Here is a 17,417-nt window from a genome sequence, read left to right on the forward strand (position 1 = left end):
TGCCCTCAAGTGGTAAAGCTATCAAACTACGAGAGAAACCCCATCACCACTAAAGCTTTAGGGCAGGGTTCCCCAACTGCCAGCCCGTGGGTGGTTTTATTTGGCCCCCAAAGTTTTCTGAGCAAAAATAAATACAAAAGAAGAAAAAATATATATGATTTATTGTTGGATATGACTGTAAAAACACAAGGAAATCAGCTCAGAGTGATTTTAATTAAAGACAATTGTTCACAAGTATTTCCACGCATAATACAGAGACACGTGGTCATATACATATGTAAACAAGGTTTGAAATGATTATGTTTTAGTCAAATATATCTGTTTGGGATTCTTGCGGTCAATTTGCAGTCTACAAATGATTAGTATTTATGCTCCGGGCCCCTGACCATGCACTCAAGAAAACAGAAGAAGAAAAAAAATATCAGGCAGTGGCTGAATCTGTTTTAGGGGGTGTGTCCATGCGAGCACAGCGGTTGGCTTCTCCTGGCCGAGTCCTGCTAGGAGCAAACTGAACCCATTTATGCGGACGCCTTAACAATCCATTTTTTTTGTTGAAGCGTGAATAGGCCTAGAATCAGTAGTATCTCGACAAAACTGGGGAACAGTCTAGACCAGAGGTTCTTAAACCGTTTCAGCTCGAGACCCAAATGAGAAATGTACTGTCCTAGAATGACTCAAATTAAGAAGAAATACTGTGCGATTATAAATGTTCACTCATAACTCACTATCCACCTATCACATGCTCAGGCCCACTTTGGGTCCCAACCCATAGCTTAAGAAACCCTGGTCTAGGCAGTTCACTTACGTGTTTCTAAAAATATCACTGAAAAAGGCAAACCAAGAATAATAAATCACAGCACAGAGAAAAAATAACGAGCAAATAGCTATGTTTTAAATGCCATTTATTTAGGTTTCTCCATACAATACATTACTGTACATCAGCACATATTTCTGAAATAACTCATTATAAAATAGGGCTTCTACAATCAAGGTACAGTCATAGAATGCTTTCAGGGACAAATGACGACAACAGCAACAGTAGAATACCTTCATATAAAGCGCAAGAGATTAAGGAAGTGATTTGTTATATTCAGTACCATGCATGCTGCCTACAGACCCGTTTTCTATTGGTTCTGAACTGAGATCTAACCAGTGAAATTAAAATGAGGACCTAACGGGTGGAAACATATGCAAGGAATTCAAGCCAAAACCTTGATTTGGGAATGTAAATCAAATTTGGAGGAGCAGCACAATGTTCCTGTATGATCCTGACATGGTCAAAGGTGGGAACAATCACCAATACACAGCGAAGGCTGCTGTCGCAGCCACAAGAACATTTGCTTGTCATTAACATAGTCAACATTGAGTGGATCTGCAGTCAAGCTGATATAAAGCTATGTGGATGAAGCATGTGTCATTTCAAATATCATACATAGGCCAACCAGCTTCAGCATTAGTTCACTAGTGTTTCAGGTGTGGAATACACGAGGGACTATGTGTCTAAGAACGGAAAGAGAAAAGATAAGGCCCGCAGTTATATGAAGTGAGAAGCCATTGTCCTTGTCAACAGACATCCAAAGAAGAGAAAGAGAAGATTTGTCTCAAGTCTTGAGGTAAGCAATGTTTTTCCTATCCACTCTACCTAGCACAGCCCGGAGAGGACTGGTCACCACTCAGAGCCTGGTTCCTCTCTACCCAGCACAGCCAGAATAGGACTGGTCACCACTCAGAGCCTGGATCGTCTCTACCCAGCACAGCCAGGAGAGGACTGGTCACCACTCAGAGCCTGGATCCTCTCTACCCAGCACAGCCAGAATAGGACTGGTCACCACTCAGAGCCTGGATCCTCTCTACCCAGCACAGCCAGGAGAGGACTGGTCACCACTCAGAGCCTGGATCCTCTCTACCCATTACAGCCAGAAGAGGACTGGTCACCACTCGGAGCCTGGATCCTCTCTACCCAGCACAGCCAGGAGAGGACTGGTCACCACTCAGAGCCTGGTTCCTCTCTACCCAGCACAGCCAGGAGAGGACTGGTCACCACTCAGAGCCTGGATCCTCTCTACCCAGCACAGCCAGGAGAGGACTGGTCACTACTCAGAGCCTGGATCCTCTCTACCCAGCACAGCCCGGAGAGGACTGGTCACCACTCAGAGCCTGGTTCCTCTCTACCCAGCGCAGCCAGGAGAGGACTGGTCACCACTCGGAGCCTGGTTCCTCTCTACCCAACACAGCCAGGAGAGGACTGGTCACCACTCGGAGCCTGGTTCCTCTCTACCCAACACAGCCAGGAGAGGACTGGTCACCACTCGGAGCCTGGTTCCTCTCTACCCAACACAGCCAGGAGAGGACTGGTCACCACTCGGAGCCTGGTTCCTCTCTACCCAACACAGCCAGGAGAGGACTGGTCACCACTCGGAGCCTGGTTCCTCTCTACCCAACACAGCCAGGAGAGGACTGGTCACCACTCGGAGCCTGGTTCCTCTCTACCCAACACAGCCAGGAGAGGACTGGTCACCACTCGGAGCCTGGTTCCTCTCTACCCAACACAGCCAGGAGAGGACTGGTCACCACTCGGAGCCTGGTTCCTCTCTACCCAACACAGCCAGGAGAGGACTGGTCACCACTCGGAGCCTGGTTCCTCTCTACCCAACACAGCCAGGAGAGGACTGGTCACCACTCAGAGCCTGGTTCCTCTTTAGGTTTCTTCCTAGGTTCCTACCTTTCTAGAGAGTTTTTTCTAGCCACCGTGCTTCTACATCCGTGCTTCTACATCTGCATTGCTTGCTGTTTGGGGTTTTAGGCTGGGTTTCTGTATAGCACTTTGTGACATCTGCTGATGTAAAAATGGCTTTATATATAAATAAATCTGATTAATTTCAATAGAATACCCTACTGACAATCACACAGTAACAATCACCTTTTGTACTTCCTGATTCACACACTAAACTGGAACAAGCACTTCTGCTAAAATAAAATGACTTTGTGTATCTTCACAATCTGAAATACAGGTTCAGTTAAATTACATTACTTTAGTAAATATTTCAGATTAACGAGGGCTATGATGAGATTATAGCTGCAGAGATAGAGGCCCTGTTCTTTCGAGGTCGGTTAAAAATACAACACAGACAAAGCCTAATAGTCACCTAGCAACACTCACACTGTACACACCTCCAGCATTCTAGAAGAGTGCACATTTTGCTGACTAACAAAAACACTTACGCTTGGCAAAAAAACAGCACGTATTCCTTTTTTGAAAATGGAGGGGTATATGTGGATAGTGATGTGCTTGTAAATAACCCAATAAGACAAGATAGGCTACATATTGTAGCTGATCATATCATGTTTCTAGATGTGTACACTTTAACCCCTGACGATCTGCTCTTAGAGAGAGGACACTCCTGCTTGTTCTGCTTTCATCCCAAAAGACAAAGATCCTATTTAAGAACCGGCTACTGAAGATCTACAAGTACCTCACAAACCATGAATCCACTGAGTAGCTCTAACTACATGTCTGTTGTAGAGGGGATGTTGTGAATGTACTGTAGTAACAGCACCAACGCTAAAGACTGTAAATCAGACCACATGACCAAGAAAAACAAGCTTTACAAGGAAGGTAAAAACAACAAGGAGGCTACAGTACCGGTGCTACCTGAACATGCTACTGATTGTGACTGCAGGACGACGCTCCCCTGTCATACTGTACCATCACACACACCATTATTAGTATGATCTCTGACAGAGTTGGGATTGCTTACTTTACACCTTCATAGAGACACACCCTGTTATCATCACTGTCAATTCATCATTTAGTAAAAGATCCTCTCTGGACACTAACCTTCAGTTAGGCACGGGTGTAATTGGTGTGCACTATCCATTTAGTCATATCACACACACACACACACACACACACACACACACACACACACACACACCACACACACACACACACACGATTGACATTTATCTGGCGCTGGTCAATCAACTCCAGTTGGATGCTCTGAAACGGAATGTATGTAGAAAACCTCCCAGCCGACTTCCATCACTGGTCAGACTAAACCAGCTCACTGCCACGCCCGCCAGCCAATAGCTGTTGGCTTGACGGACCAGTCTAAATGCTCATGTCAAATGAAACCCCATTCACTACGTCAAACCCCATTCACTACGTCAAACCCCATTCACTACGTCAAACCCCATTCACTACGTCAAACCCCATTCACTACGTAAAACCCCATTCACTACGTAAAACCCCATTCACTACGTAAAACCCCACGTACTACATAAAACCCTATTCACTACGTGAAACCCTATTCACTACATGAAACCCTATTCACTACGTAAAACCCTATTCACTACATGAAACCCTATTCACTACATGAAACCCTATTCACTACATGAAACCCTATTCACTACATGAAACCCTATTCACTACAGGGAAGATGGTCAACAGTAGAACTCTATACAGGGAACAGGGAATCATTTGAACAGTCTTCCTGAGTTTCTTAGCAGAAGAAGTCCCTCTCATTCTGCCACTATCATCAATCGCAATATCCATAATATAATATATCATTTTCATATACAGTATTATTTCATGTATTGTTATGGCATCTATCCCTTAGGAAAGGACTAAAATAGTTTTTCAATTATTAAAAAATATATCCCCCAAACAACCAGGGGCTCTGGGCCTATTTAACCTGCACTGGGACTAAGACAAGAACCATCCGAACCCAGACACACACACATCAGCCTATTTAACCTGCACTGGGACTGAGACAAGAACCATCCGAGCACACACACACACACACACACACACACACACACACACACCAGCCTATTTAACCTGCGCTGGGACAAGAACCATCCGAACCCAGACACACACACATCAGCCTATTTAACCTGCACTGGGACAAGAACCATCCGAGCCCAGACACACACACATCAGCCTATTTAACCTGCACTGGGACTGAGACAAGAACCATCCGAGCACACACACACACACACACACACACCAGCCTATTTAACCTGCACTGGGACAAGAACAATCCGAACCCAGACACACGCACATTAACCTGACTACATACAGAAACACAGGCCTCACTGTTTCAACTCCCTATAGCCAACACACACCTTAATCTCCATACCAAGAACATGCACACACAGTTCTGCTGACAGTAGAAGACAGTCAGAGACACTACACCCTTCCAGAACTCTACTAGGGCTGCAGACAGATAGAAGCCCTGGGGTTTGGCAGCTTCTGATTTGGCCTCAATAAACCAACTATGATTGGATGATTAGTAGAATCAGGTGCGCTACTGCTTGCTTGTCTGGAGCAAAGCCTGCACCCAGACCAGTCCTTGAAACGCTAACCTTTCATTCTCTCTCTCTATTTAATGACATCTTCTATTCATCCATGAGTCCCATGCCACACCGACAAGTACTTCTGTTGGGAGAGGAGTCAGTGACTCCATACAAACTGATCTGACAGCAGTTTTACAGCATCAATGGGAAAGGACCGCAGGGAGTGGGTCAAAGCTTGGTGGGGTCCCTACACACACAACTGACACAAACACACTCTCTTTCTCTTTCTAGCTCAGACTAGTCTAGCCGTACTCACAGACTCTCTCTGTGTGTCAGATGAGCCTGGCCTCTCCCTCCATGTTTAGTGGTAGCTCACACACTCCAGTGAAGTGCATCTCCTTGCCCCTGGTTCCCTCAGACCTGGCCCCTCTCCCCCCCAGGCAGGGTGAGGGTCGCTGGGCCGTGGGGTCCGGGTACCTCCTCTCCCTCAAGAAGACGTCCAGTCGACGCAGCATCTGCTTGGGGTTCTTTTTGGCAAACAGCTCCACTTCTGGAGGGGAGCAGAGGCACAGTGGGGATGTGATTGTGTTCCAGAGGGATGTTAACTGGACTCGGTTAAGTGAGTTACCTTTCAGGACGAAGCCGGAGTCAGAGACGGTCTTCTGCTGGCTCTTCCACAGCTGGTAGAGGTGCAGGAACGTGGCAACGTAGAACTCATTCAACACCCCCACTACCTGCTGACGACGGTTACACTCCCTGAAGCACCACACACACACACACACAACCACACAAAGAAGAACACACAAATGCACACACACAAACAAATGTGAGGATTTCCTGTAACTAAGTGACTAAGCTCTTGTGAGTGACTGTCAAGCCAAGGCGCGCGCGCTGCGCTGTCTGTCTGTCTGTCTGTCTGTCTGTCTGTCTGTCTGTCTGTCTGTCTGTCTGTCTGTCTGTCTGTCTGTCTGTCTGTCTGTGTCGTAGAGGAGTAGGGCAGGACACTTACTTGGAGAGGGCCTCTTCTCTGAGTGCATGCAGGGCAATACAGGTCATATTGATGGACATCACACAGAACGGAAAGTTCTAGAGAAAGATTGGGCAGAAAGAGTCGAGGTTTGTAAATAGACTATTAAATGTGTGCTTGCGTACTTGAATAATGTCCCCACTTCTTTGAAACTGCCCTCACCTGAACAGTTTGTGGCCAGTGTGTGTATGTACCTGTGTGGGGTGCTGGGACAGCTTGAAGATGTCTCTGGCTAAAGGCAGCGTCTCAGGGTCCATTACCAGGTACAAGGCATGCATCAGCCCCAGAAAACCTGTACCACGCAGGTCTGTGGCTGGGTCCGTACCTACACAGAAAACACACACACACACACACACACACACACACACACACACACACACACGCACACGTTATCATTTCAGTGTTTTGTTAATTTCTTTATAAAATATAAATCTTATCAACTGTAATCGATAATGATTTAGTGTAAAATGTTGGGGTAGGAGGTGGGGTGCTAAGCTGACATATGGAATTGTGTTAAGATGGTCATAGTAGATCATTTAGCTATTTGATTTGGAATTTTAGGACCCCTTTTGGTATAAAAAAGATTTATTTAAAAAATGATTTTTATAAAATATTGATTTTGGCCTTTACTATTAAAGCCCATAGAAACATTGAATAACATATTCATTAATGGCAAAAAGGACAGTCCAAAAATGTATCATAAGAAACAAGGTTTTGAAGTGTCTGTCCTAAATCTAGGAGATAAAAAAATTAATATTTAACCCCTTTTTTGGGTAGGCACAAAACCTTCATACATCCAAATGTTTTTTAAAACCTCTACCGGTTACCTTCATGACAAGTCACCGGTGACACTTGTGGGGGTTGTAGAGCAAAACGGAGAACACCATCGTGTTCGTGAAAGTCTCCTCTTTCCATTGGCTGGGCATAATAGTTTTCTAAGTCAAACAGTTCAGACGCTACAGACTTTATGTGAGAAGACAGATTTTCAGGACGTCTCACGGTCTGACAAACACCGCTCTAGCTCTGCCACCTTTCACCACAGATGCAGAAGTGTGACACTGGCAGGTGTGGTGGATTGAAACGCATCCAATACAAAACAGATATCTCTTAAACTGAAAGATTTTTGATGGAGATGTTTTTTTACATTTCATTTAAATTGATGCACCGGTGCGTCAATCGACTCTAGAGGGTTTTCATCTCTGTGTGAGCGTGGCATCTAGTAAAGCAGTGGTCACCCACTGGTCGATTGACAAGGCATTCCTATTCGATTACCTAACATTTCTGTAAAGAACCTAACGATAAAGCCTCGCGTTGCTGTTTGTTTATTAGCTTTGCGCTGTTGGCAGTAGGTGCACTTGATTCAACAGCCCTCTGCAGTTTCCTCGCAGCATGCTGTAAAAAGAAGCCTTGAGCGCACAGCAAAGTTCATACTATGAGATATCAAAACCATGACTAGAGACAGACTCAACGAAAACAGCCAAGAGCTGCTGTTTTTATAATGACTTCATGTTTAAGATGTTATTACTCAGCACTGTCAACATTAGGTTCAACACTTTTGTAAGTCATAAAATGTGCTTTCTCCATACTTCCACTCACACTACAACCAGCACTGCAGCTGCAATGATTGACTACAGCAAACTGTTTCCATCAGCTTGCGTTGTTATTATTAGCGGCTTGAGTCTTGGAATAGCCTTCATTTCTCAGAATAAGAATAGACTGACGAGTTTCAGAAGAAAGTTCTTTGTTTCTGGCCATTTTGAGCCTGTAATCGAACCCACAAATGCTGATGCTCCAGATACTCAACTAGTCTAAAGAAGGCCAGTTTTATTGCTTCTTTAAATCAGCACAACAGTTTTCAGCTGTGTTAACATAATTGCAAAAGGGTTTTCTAATGATCAATGAGCCTTTTAAAATGATAAACTTGGATTAGCTAACACAATGTGCCACTGGAACACAGGAGTGATGGTTGCTGATAATGGGCCTCTGTACGTCTATGTAGATATTCCATTAATAATCAGCCGTTTCCAGCTACAATAGTCATTTACAACATTAACAATGTCTACATTATATTTCTGATCAATTTTATGTTATTTTAATGGACAAAAAATGTGCTTTTCTTTCAAAAACAAGGACATTTCTTAGTGATCCCAAACTTTTGAACGGTAGTATATATATATATACTTTAATTTTGAGTGTGACTCCAAATCCAGACCTCCATGGGTTGATAAATTGGATTTCCATTGATGATTTTTGTGTGATTTTGTTGTCAGCACATTCAACTATGTAAAGAAAAAAGTATTTAATAAGATTATTTCATTCAGATCTTGGATGTGTTATTTTAGTGTTCCCTTTATTTTTTTGAGCAGTATATATATATATATCTCACTCAGCTGTGCCTCACAAGTAATACAACAAATTATCTATTACCAGTGTGATCATATCAAAAACTTTGAAATATAATTTCTAAATGGTCTGAGAAGTACAACATTGGCAAGCCAATATGCAGTGATAATGTATTGGGCCTATAGCTTACTGCACAATCCTCATTGCTACAGTTTTTAATAGGTTAATGTTGCATAGGCTTACGTTTTTTAAGAAAATCTGGACGGTAGATCTCGGCTTGCATTTTGACTCAGAAAGTGATCTCGACTCAGAAAAGGTTGGTGACCTCTGAAATAAAGTATGATGCGGGAGACGTCTCTCACCCTGAAAGCCCACATTCTCCCAGTGTGTGCCGAACCGAGGACAGTCCAGCTTGCTGCCTGTCAGCCTCTTATAGATGGTCTGTAGAACACGCAGGTGTACAGCCTGACTGTTATCCAGAGAAGCTACAGAGGAACACACACACACAATCGATCTCTTATTGTCTGCAAATCTCATCTCTCGCCCTTAAACACACACTCTCTCTCTCTCTCTCTCTCTCTCTCTTACACTGTGCGATGGCAAAGACCAGGTCCCTCTCCTCCAGTAGTTCTCGGTGAAGTCGCGGCGGGCCGAACAGGAAGTGTGTGAAAGTGGCCAGACCCGTCCTGCGAATGGTGGGCTGGATCTTCTTCTACGGAGAGAGATAGGGGACAAAATACAAACTGAAACTGAAAAATGTTCTCAATAGTTGGTGAGAGTGAGAATCTACAATGTAGTCCTCAAACCCCCATACACAGACAGACAGACGGACCTTACCAGCAGCTCTCCAAGGTCTGTAGTCTGGAAGTGCTGCAGCGCCTCGTTAAAGGAGATGAGAGGGGTGGGACTGGACTCCTCACTGACCACTGGATACACACAGGTCAATAACAGACATCAACAGACTCATATACAACATAGAATGGAGGATTTATGATCATGGGGTTGGAACCAAAATTATTTTCCAATCATTCCGTTATGAACAGGAGTCCAGTCCTACACCTACACATTCCAGGGTTTTTCTTTATTTTTACTATTTTCTACATTGCAGAATAATAGTGAAGACATCAAAACTATGAAATAACACATATGGAATCATGTAGTAACCAAAAAAGTGTTAAACAAATCAAAATATATTTTAGATTCTTCAAAGTAGCCACCATTTGCCTTGATGACAGCTTTGCACACTCTTAGCATTCTCTCAAGAAGCTTCACCTGAAATGCTTTTCTAACAGTCTTGAAGGAGTTCCCACATATGCCGAGCACTTGTTGGCTGCTTTTCCTTTACGTTGCGGTACAACTCATCCCAAACCATGTCAATTGATTTGAGGTCAGGTGATTGTGGAGGCCAGGTCATCTGATGTAGCACTCCATCACTCTCCTTCTTCGTCAAATAGCCCTTACACAGCCTGGAGGTATGTTGGGTCATTGTCCTGTGGAAAAACAAATGATAGTGCAAACCAGATGGGATGGCATATCGCTGCAGAATGCTGTGGTAGCCATGCTGGTTAAGTGTGCCTTGAATTCTAAATAAATCACTGACAGTGTCAACAACAAAGCACCCCCACACCTCCTCCTCCAAGTTTCACGGTGGGAACCACATGCAGAGATCATCCGTTCACCTACTCTGCATCTCACAAAGACACAGTGGTTGGAACCAAAAATCTCAAATTTGGACTGATCAAACCAAAAGACAGATTTCCACAGTCTAATGTCCATTGCTCATGTTTCTTGGCCCAAGCAAGTCTCTTCTTCTTGGTGTCCTTTAGTAGTGGTTTCTTTGCAGCAATTCGACCATGAAGGCCTTATTCACGCACTCTCCTCTGAACAGTTGATGTTGAGATGTGTATGTTACTTGAACTCTGAAGCATTTATTTGGGCTGCAATTTCTGAGGCTGGTAACTTTAATGAATTTATCCTCTGCAACAGAGGTAACTCTGGGTCTTCCTTTCCTGTGGTGGTCCTCATGAGAGACAATTCCATCATAGCGCTTGATGGTTTTTGCGACTGCACTTGAAGAAACTTTCAAAGTTCTTAAAATTTTCTGGATTGACTGACCTTCATGTCTTAAAGTAATGATGGACTGTCGTTTCTCTTTGCTTATTTGTGATGTTCTTGCTTTAATGGACTTGGTTTTTTACCAAATAGGGCCATCTTCTGTTTTCCACCCCTACCTTGTCACAACACAACTGATTGGCTCAAACACATTAAGGAGGAAAGAAATTACACAAATGTACTTTTAAGAAGACACACTTGTTAATTGAAATGTATTCCAGGTGACTACCTCACGAAGCTGGTTGAGAGAATGTCAAGAGTGTACAAAGTTCTCACCAAGGCAAAGGGTGGCTACTTTGAAGAATCTCAAACATAAAATATATTTTGATTTGTTTAACACTTTTTTGGTTACTACATGATTCCATATGTGTTATTTCATAGTTTTGATGTCTTCACTGTTATTCTACAATGTAGAAAACAGTACAAATAAAGAAAAACCCTGGAATGAGTAAGTGTGTATTTTTTTACATTTAGCTCAACATTAAATTACTTGCTATGGAGCGGGCAAGCTATTTACATAAATTGGACAGACGAGTGTAGAGCGCGAGATGCAATGGAAATGTTGCAGGTGGGGAGAGATAGAAAGAAGGTGGAGCCAAGCTTCCTCCTCCACCCTCTCTCCCCATGTGCAACATTTCCATTGCATCTCGCGCTCTACACTCGTCTGTCCTTCACGCATGGAAACAACTAACTGGAACGCAGCACAGCAAGCTGCTCTATCCACACTGATTGGTGAAGTCATTTAATGAGCTAAATGTAAAATAAATATGGATTTCACAGGTTAAAATAGGAACAGAAAGGAAAGACAAACTTTTTTGGGGTTCGAACCGGTTCAGAACTTTATTTCGCTGGTCAGAATAGTGGAACAGAACGAAAAAAAATGGTTCTGTTTAGAACGAATGATTCAAAAATGATTTGGGTTCCAACCCGTTAAGAGACAAAAATACTTTACAATTTACATTTAAAACATTAACAAAGACATTACAGACTTATGTATAAAAATAAAACACGAATACAGACACACAAATGACAGGGGAAGAGAAATACAGGCACAGCTTTCAGGCAGCCAGGGAGTAGGGAGATGTTGCCCCTAACAACAACTCACCTGGTTGGATACTCTCTAGAGCCTCCCACTCCTCTCTAGCCTGCTCCACATCCGCACTCTCCCCTGAAAACACCCACAGGTGAGGAGAACACACACACACAGCTAACCTGCAACAACATACACAAGTGAGGAGGAATTGTTCAGCCATGTTGATATGGTGACCCCCTCTAGCACTACACAGCTGATTCAAATAATCAGCTGGATGATGAGTTTGTTATTTGAATCAGCTGTGCAGCCCTGGGGGGGGGATAGAACTGAGTTTTGGGGGAAACCCTGTTGTAGACCATGACATAACCATATCATATACTGCCCCTCCCCCTCATCTCTCCAACCTCGCTCCTGAGGGGACGGGCTAGGGAGGCCTGGTAGCTAGGATATATGGTTGTTCCTTTGGGAAGAGGGGCCACTGTGTGTGTGTGTGTGTGTGTGTGTATGTGTGTGTGTGTGTGTGTGTGTGTGTGTGTGTGTGTGTGTGTCTTACTTTCTGTCTTGGGTTGCTTTCCTCCTGCTGCCAGGGACTGCAGAAGGCCATTCTGCTTCAGAGCTGAAATCTAGACGAATCCCAATAAAATATATAATATATGTAAACACAGAAACTCTAATAGAAAGAGAACAGCGACAGTGGTGCTGTGATGGACGGTTTCTGGGCCAGTATAGAGCAACTCACTGGCAGAGATTTGAGCACTGAACTACTGTTGGCGTTCTCTTTGACGCTATGACCTGGCATCAGTCCATTCATCACCTGGGAATACAGAAACACAACAGGTTACATAACACAAAACAACAGGTTACACAATGCAATAGCGATGGGGGGGTTCATAGTTACATATCACAATATTATTTTGGGACGATATTATATCGATATGTGACTCCAAGTATCATTTTGTTAAAAACAAACTGTAGGTAGCGTTAGCTAGCGCAAGTTGGCTGTACTGGCGCCAAAACTCCCTTATTTTTCATCCTATAGCTTATTCTCCATCTTCTTTTTAAATAGTGAGTCAACATGTTTTCAGCACTTTTATTTCCCTGACTGATCAAAACTAGTTTTCTCATGGCTCTTGTCTCTCTGCAGCAGACATATAGTGAGCAATATGTTTGGAACATCAGATCGCAATACATATAGAATTTCAATACATATCGTATCGGCACCTAAGTATTGTGATAATATCGTATCATGAGGTCTCCGGTCATTCCCAGCCCTATAATGCAGCATACAACAGCAGGACCAAAAAGCTACCAGTCCATAACGCTGACAACACAAGAGGTATATTCAACAATTCCATCTCAATAAACATTGTAAAAAACATATCTCTAAACGGGATCCTCTGGTCGGTTGTTGTACTCACAGGTTTGTGGTTGGAGTGGCCATTGGTTAGCTCCTCTGTCTCTTTACATTCATGATGGAACGCTCCATTCAGACCCTAGGGGGGGGGGGGCACAGAACAAGAGGCATCATCAGAAACACAGATTCAGACACACACACACACACACAGCTCCAGAGAAAAGAGTGCAGGAACGTCTCTGTGGAATTAGATGCAGCAGAAGATCAGCCGGTAGCCTTCTCACCTGGGCAGGGTGGCACAGTGCCAGGGCAGACAGTGAGGTAGACACTGCAGGGAGATTATTGCTAAGCAGAGAGCAAACTGTTAGGTTACTTGGTAGTGGACACCTTTTATTTCCCCATGTCAACACTCTACAGGGGAAGCTGCTTCATTACTTCCTCCTTCACTCACTAAAACAAAGGGGATTAAAAACAGAAGGGAGAAGAAAAGTCCCCTAAACACCACACATTTTAAGGATATGTCAATAGATACACAGAGATACCTGCAGTTAATTAGGTCCACCAAAAGTGAACTCAGCCATGCTCACCTGAGAAATAGCTGCGAAATGGATGTGTATACAGTACTAGGAGGTTTTACTGTGAAGCAGATGGAAACTTGCTGCAGTAACAGGTCTATGTGCAATCTGATCAAATACCACCACACCACACCCAAACCGTCTACACCTGTGATGGTATCACACAGCCAGTATCCAGGTAACGTGAACAGATCAAACAGACTGCAACGAAGCCCAAAATGTTGATTTGGAACTTGACTGACACTGTTCCATTTCATTATATACTGCGGGTGAGACTGCCAATCACATTGTTTACACACAGTTTAAACTCCTTTAAAAGGTTAGGCTATGCAAGGTTAAACCACCTACCTCTGTGTGTGCTGTGACACCACTGTCCCCTTCCATGGCATGAGTGTGTGTGTGTGTGTGAGTGTGTAATCCCTGCTCTACCCTTTAAAGCCTTTTCCCCCAGAATGAGGCAGTCAGAAGAGGTATTGGGAAGACCCCCATGTCTGCTGTGTCCCTTTCCACAAATACTGCTTGTCAAACGTCCCCTTCCTTCCTCTCGCTCTCTCGGTCCAGAGTAGTCAACAGGTAGATGTCTTTGAATACATTTTGTTTTGCATCCTGCCCCATTAGAGGGGCTGCAGAGCTGGGTATGGACACTGCTGATCTAGGGTGGCCTCTCTCTTTCCCAGCTGCTTCATTGCTTTGACACTCAATGTTGGCACCTCACATCCACAATATAGCAATGCTCAAACCAAGGTGGGGTGAGTCTTGGTGAAGTGGGCCTTCTCTTTGACAAGATCCAACCAATAGGGGGCACTCATGACATGTTATGTCAAACTGGTTGTCACGGATATCTGCAATTTGGGGCAGAAAAAAAACAAGGTGGGTAGCTCATAAAAATAATGCCAAAAGCGAAATTATAATTGTTCATAAACACTGATCAATGACGTTCTATTTTCTTTGGGGAAAGTATCGAAACTCATTGAATGATTATCTAGCTACAGTACATAGAATCGTTATCCACCTGTCAAACTAACATTACCAAATGGCCAACGTGAGTTACTGTAGCTAGTGCCAAAGATCAACTCACACCCTACACAAAAAAGTGGTTAGCTTAAGAAAAACGTCAAGGTACAATCTGAAACTTGGTTAACGTTCCCTGTAACTGACATAGCTAAGCTAACTACCGGTATGCTGTAGGAAGCTACGTGGGCTGACCACTGAGCTGGCAGGCTATCTGCTAGTTAGTCTACAGTACATTAACTGTTAACAGATCCCAGCATTGTTTTTAATGGCAGGTCAATCTTGTTATTTATCTACATGCATCATTAATGCATGTTTTTTTTTGTTGCATATAATTTGTGCGAAGACAGGCAACTGGCTATTATCTAACACAACATCAGTGGCTCACAACTGTCCTCCAGCTAGCCTTTTTCCACAATCATGCAATCTGTTTCCACAAGCATATCACTAACTACAGTAACTACTGGCCTTCTGGAGACTAAAAAAACGTTTTTTGATATTTTACATTTCCATCAGTTTCTTAAACATTCATCTAACAACAGCGATTGTCTATATCATAGTTTAATACTATTGATTTTACCTCAGTTTCTCTCCCTCCAATCTCAGTTTCCCTTCCCCCTTTCCACAGTTAACGTCAAGTGCATTCTGGGAATTGTGGTTTCCTGCTCTGCCTGTGCTGGTTCCTTTTCGATTACGTCATGGTTAAAGCTAACCCAGGGACACGTTTCCCAGAATGGACCTTGATTGTACTGGACAATGCAAATAGGTGGTATAGGTAGCAATTTATGGTAATATAAAAACGTATATAACCATAATGCACCTGTCCTGTAAAGTGGCCAGAAATAAAGTGTGTGTGATAATATATATGGGTGCTTATATTTGTCTTGTTTCACACATGTACAAATGTGTGTAATACACATCAGAAATGGAAATGTATTATATATTTTTTGCATATCCCAATTCGCCCCTGAGACACACACAGAGAGTGGGGTCATAGCCAGGGTCTTCCATTTTCAATGGCAACCCTGGAGCAATTAAGGTTAAGTGCCTTCCTCAAGGACACATAAACAGATTTGTTCCACCTTACTAGCCCAACGCTCTAACCGCTAGGCTACCTGCCACGTGTTTGTGCGTACTGAGGCCCTTTTTTGTGATATAGCAGGATGCTGTATGGTAGACCTACTGAAGGTCTACAGGTCAAAATGAAGTGACCGTCATTTCATATCGTCCATCCTTCAAACCCCTCAAAAACATCTGGCATTTAAAATGAATTAACCTTACAAATAGCACTGTTGGGCGATCTGGAAAGCCATAGTCAATCAATAAACAACATAATAATACACTTAGCAAAGCAATTAAACTTACAATCTGTTGATGATATGCGATTAGAAAGATTCAGAATCTATGTATGACATCACAGCACAGTTAAACAATATATGGGTCAAGGAAATCAAGAGAGGGTGGTCTATGGAGATAGGTGGGATGGGATGAGAGCAATTGAGGAGTGGATTTAATCTGTATTGGATTTAATCTGAAAATAATATATATTCTGTGTACTGGACATGTCTGAGCACTATGTATCCAAATGTTTTTTTTTAAATCCTATGAATCCAAATGTGTATATAAAATACAAATATGTTATGGAATATTATGTATAAAAGTACCATGTATGTAAAAATGTATTTGTAACAAAAATGTATTTTTAACAAATAAACTTTTGTCCTCCGAAGAGGGGTGGTGGTGGAATGGCCAGTAATAAAAAATTACAATAAAAATGGACCGTTTCACATTGTCACAGATCTAGGTTGCGTTCCGCTGCTCAGATGTTGCATGCATCAACCAATGATTGTGTGCCACGTCATTGACTGACAGATTGCTTTGACAAATTATGTGGTTAGCTGATAAGTAAAATACCTATCCAGGCGTTGTAAGATCTGGTAGACGTCAGCAATGCCTAGGCAGAGGAACACGCCCCTAGAGTCAGGTTAACCCCACCCAATCATAACTTTAAGGGAAAATCACAAAACTGTCCAACACTTAGACCAGGTCACATTGTATTAGTTGACTAACTTAGCACATGCACATGCTGTTCTGCTTTTAAATACATATTAAGGGGTAGAAATACCTCAAATTGAATATTTTTCAACATTTTGCCAAAACTTTTACGATAAGCTATACATGCGGTTAGTTCACCAATGTGTTAACAGTTATCCAATGGCGAAGGGCAAACGCTGGTAGGAAAGCAGCTATTCCTGGTGACTGACTGTCCCTGGCTGTGTGGTCAGCTCACAGGGCTCAGCATGGACATGTACTCTGAGAAATAACATCTCTGACCAGATCCCACCTGGCATGCCAGCTATGTAAACCTTTGACATCATTGTGGTAGAACATGGGTGGGCTGGAGTGACGTACACTAGGTAGTTAGACTGGTGCTCTCCATCCCATCCAGCATCAGGGTTAGCCGGCCAGGCGGCCACAGAGAAACAGACTGAGGCATGGGAACTACGTTACAATTGAGGACATAGAAAATGCTTTTTCGGAAGAGGGAATTGAACCATGGTTGTCATCTTTGTCATGGAGTAGTCAGATTGTTGTTTTTTGTCTATTTTGTTTAGTTACTTCACTTATCATCACTTGGCTATGTTGCGAGGTCATACATTCCCT

General features: G+C 43.1%; 1 protein-coding gene across 2 annotated transcripts; it reads right to left on the bottom strand.

Annotated features, from left to right (window-relative positions):
- Nucleotides 1-885: 885 nt before the first annotated feature.
- On the bottom strand, nucleotides 886-15,437 carry LOC106580578 (ELMO domain-containing protein 3). 2 transcript variants are annotated; one of them, XM_014161788.3, is made up of 14 exons: nucleotides 15,334-15,437; nucleotides 14,091-14,584; nucleotides 13,452-13,512; nucleotides 13,232-13,306; nucleotides 12,553-12,627; nucleotides 12,367-12,436; nucleotides 11,886-11,948; nucleotides 9,506-9,594; nucleotides 9,257-9,380; nucleotides 9,031-9,153; nucleotides 6,520-6,650; nucleotides 6,308-6,384; nucleotides 5,927-6,054; nucleotides 886-5,848 (listed from the first exon to the last, which is right to left on the bottom strand). In XM_014161788.3, the coding sequence occupies exons 2-14, from the start codon at nucleotides 14,129-14,131 to the stop codon at nucleotides 5,631-5,633; spliced, it is 1,275 nt and encodes a 424-aa protein (XP_014017263.2). In that variant the 5' UTR covers nucleotides 14,132-14,584; nucleotides 15,334-15,437; the 3' UTR covers nucleotides 886-5,630. The 2 variants fall into 2 exon arrangements, with proteins under 2 accessions (XP_014017263.2, XP_014017264.2); XM_014161789.3 differs by lacking the exon at nucleotides 13,452-13,512.
- Between the last annotated feature and the right edge of the window lie 1,980 nt (nucleotides 15,438-17,417).

This window comes from Salmo salar, chromosome 20 (genome assembly GCF_965601325.2).
Source record: "Salmo salar chromosome 20, fSalSal1, whole genome shotgun sequence".
Taxonomy (NCBI): Eukaryota; Metazoa; Chordata; class Actinopteri; order Salmoniformes; family Salmonidae; genus Salmo; species Salmo salar.

Coding starts and splice junctions, on each gene's coding strand:
- LOC106580578 (XM_014161788.3), bottom strand. CDS start 14,131: ATGCCATGGAAGGGGACAGTGGTGTCACAGCACACACAGAG. Junction 11,949..12,366: donor AAAGCAACCCAAGACAGAAA/GTAAGACACACA, acceptor GGGTGTTTTCAG/GGGAGAGTGCGGATGTGGAG. Junction 6,055..6,307: donor AGAGAAGAGGCCCTCTCCAA/GTAAGTGTCCTG, acceptor GTGGTGCTTCAG/GGAGTGTAACCGTCGTCAGC.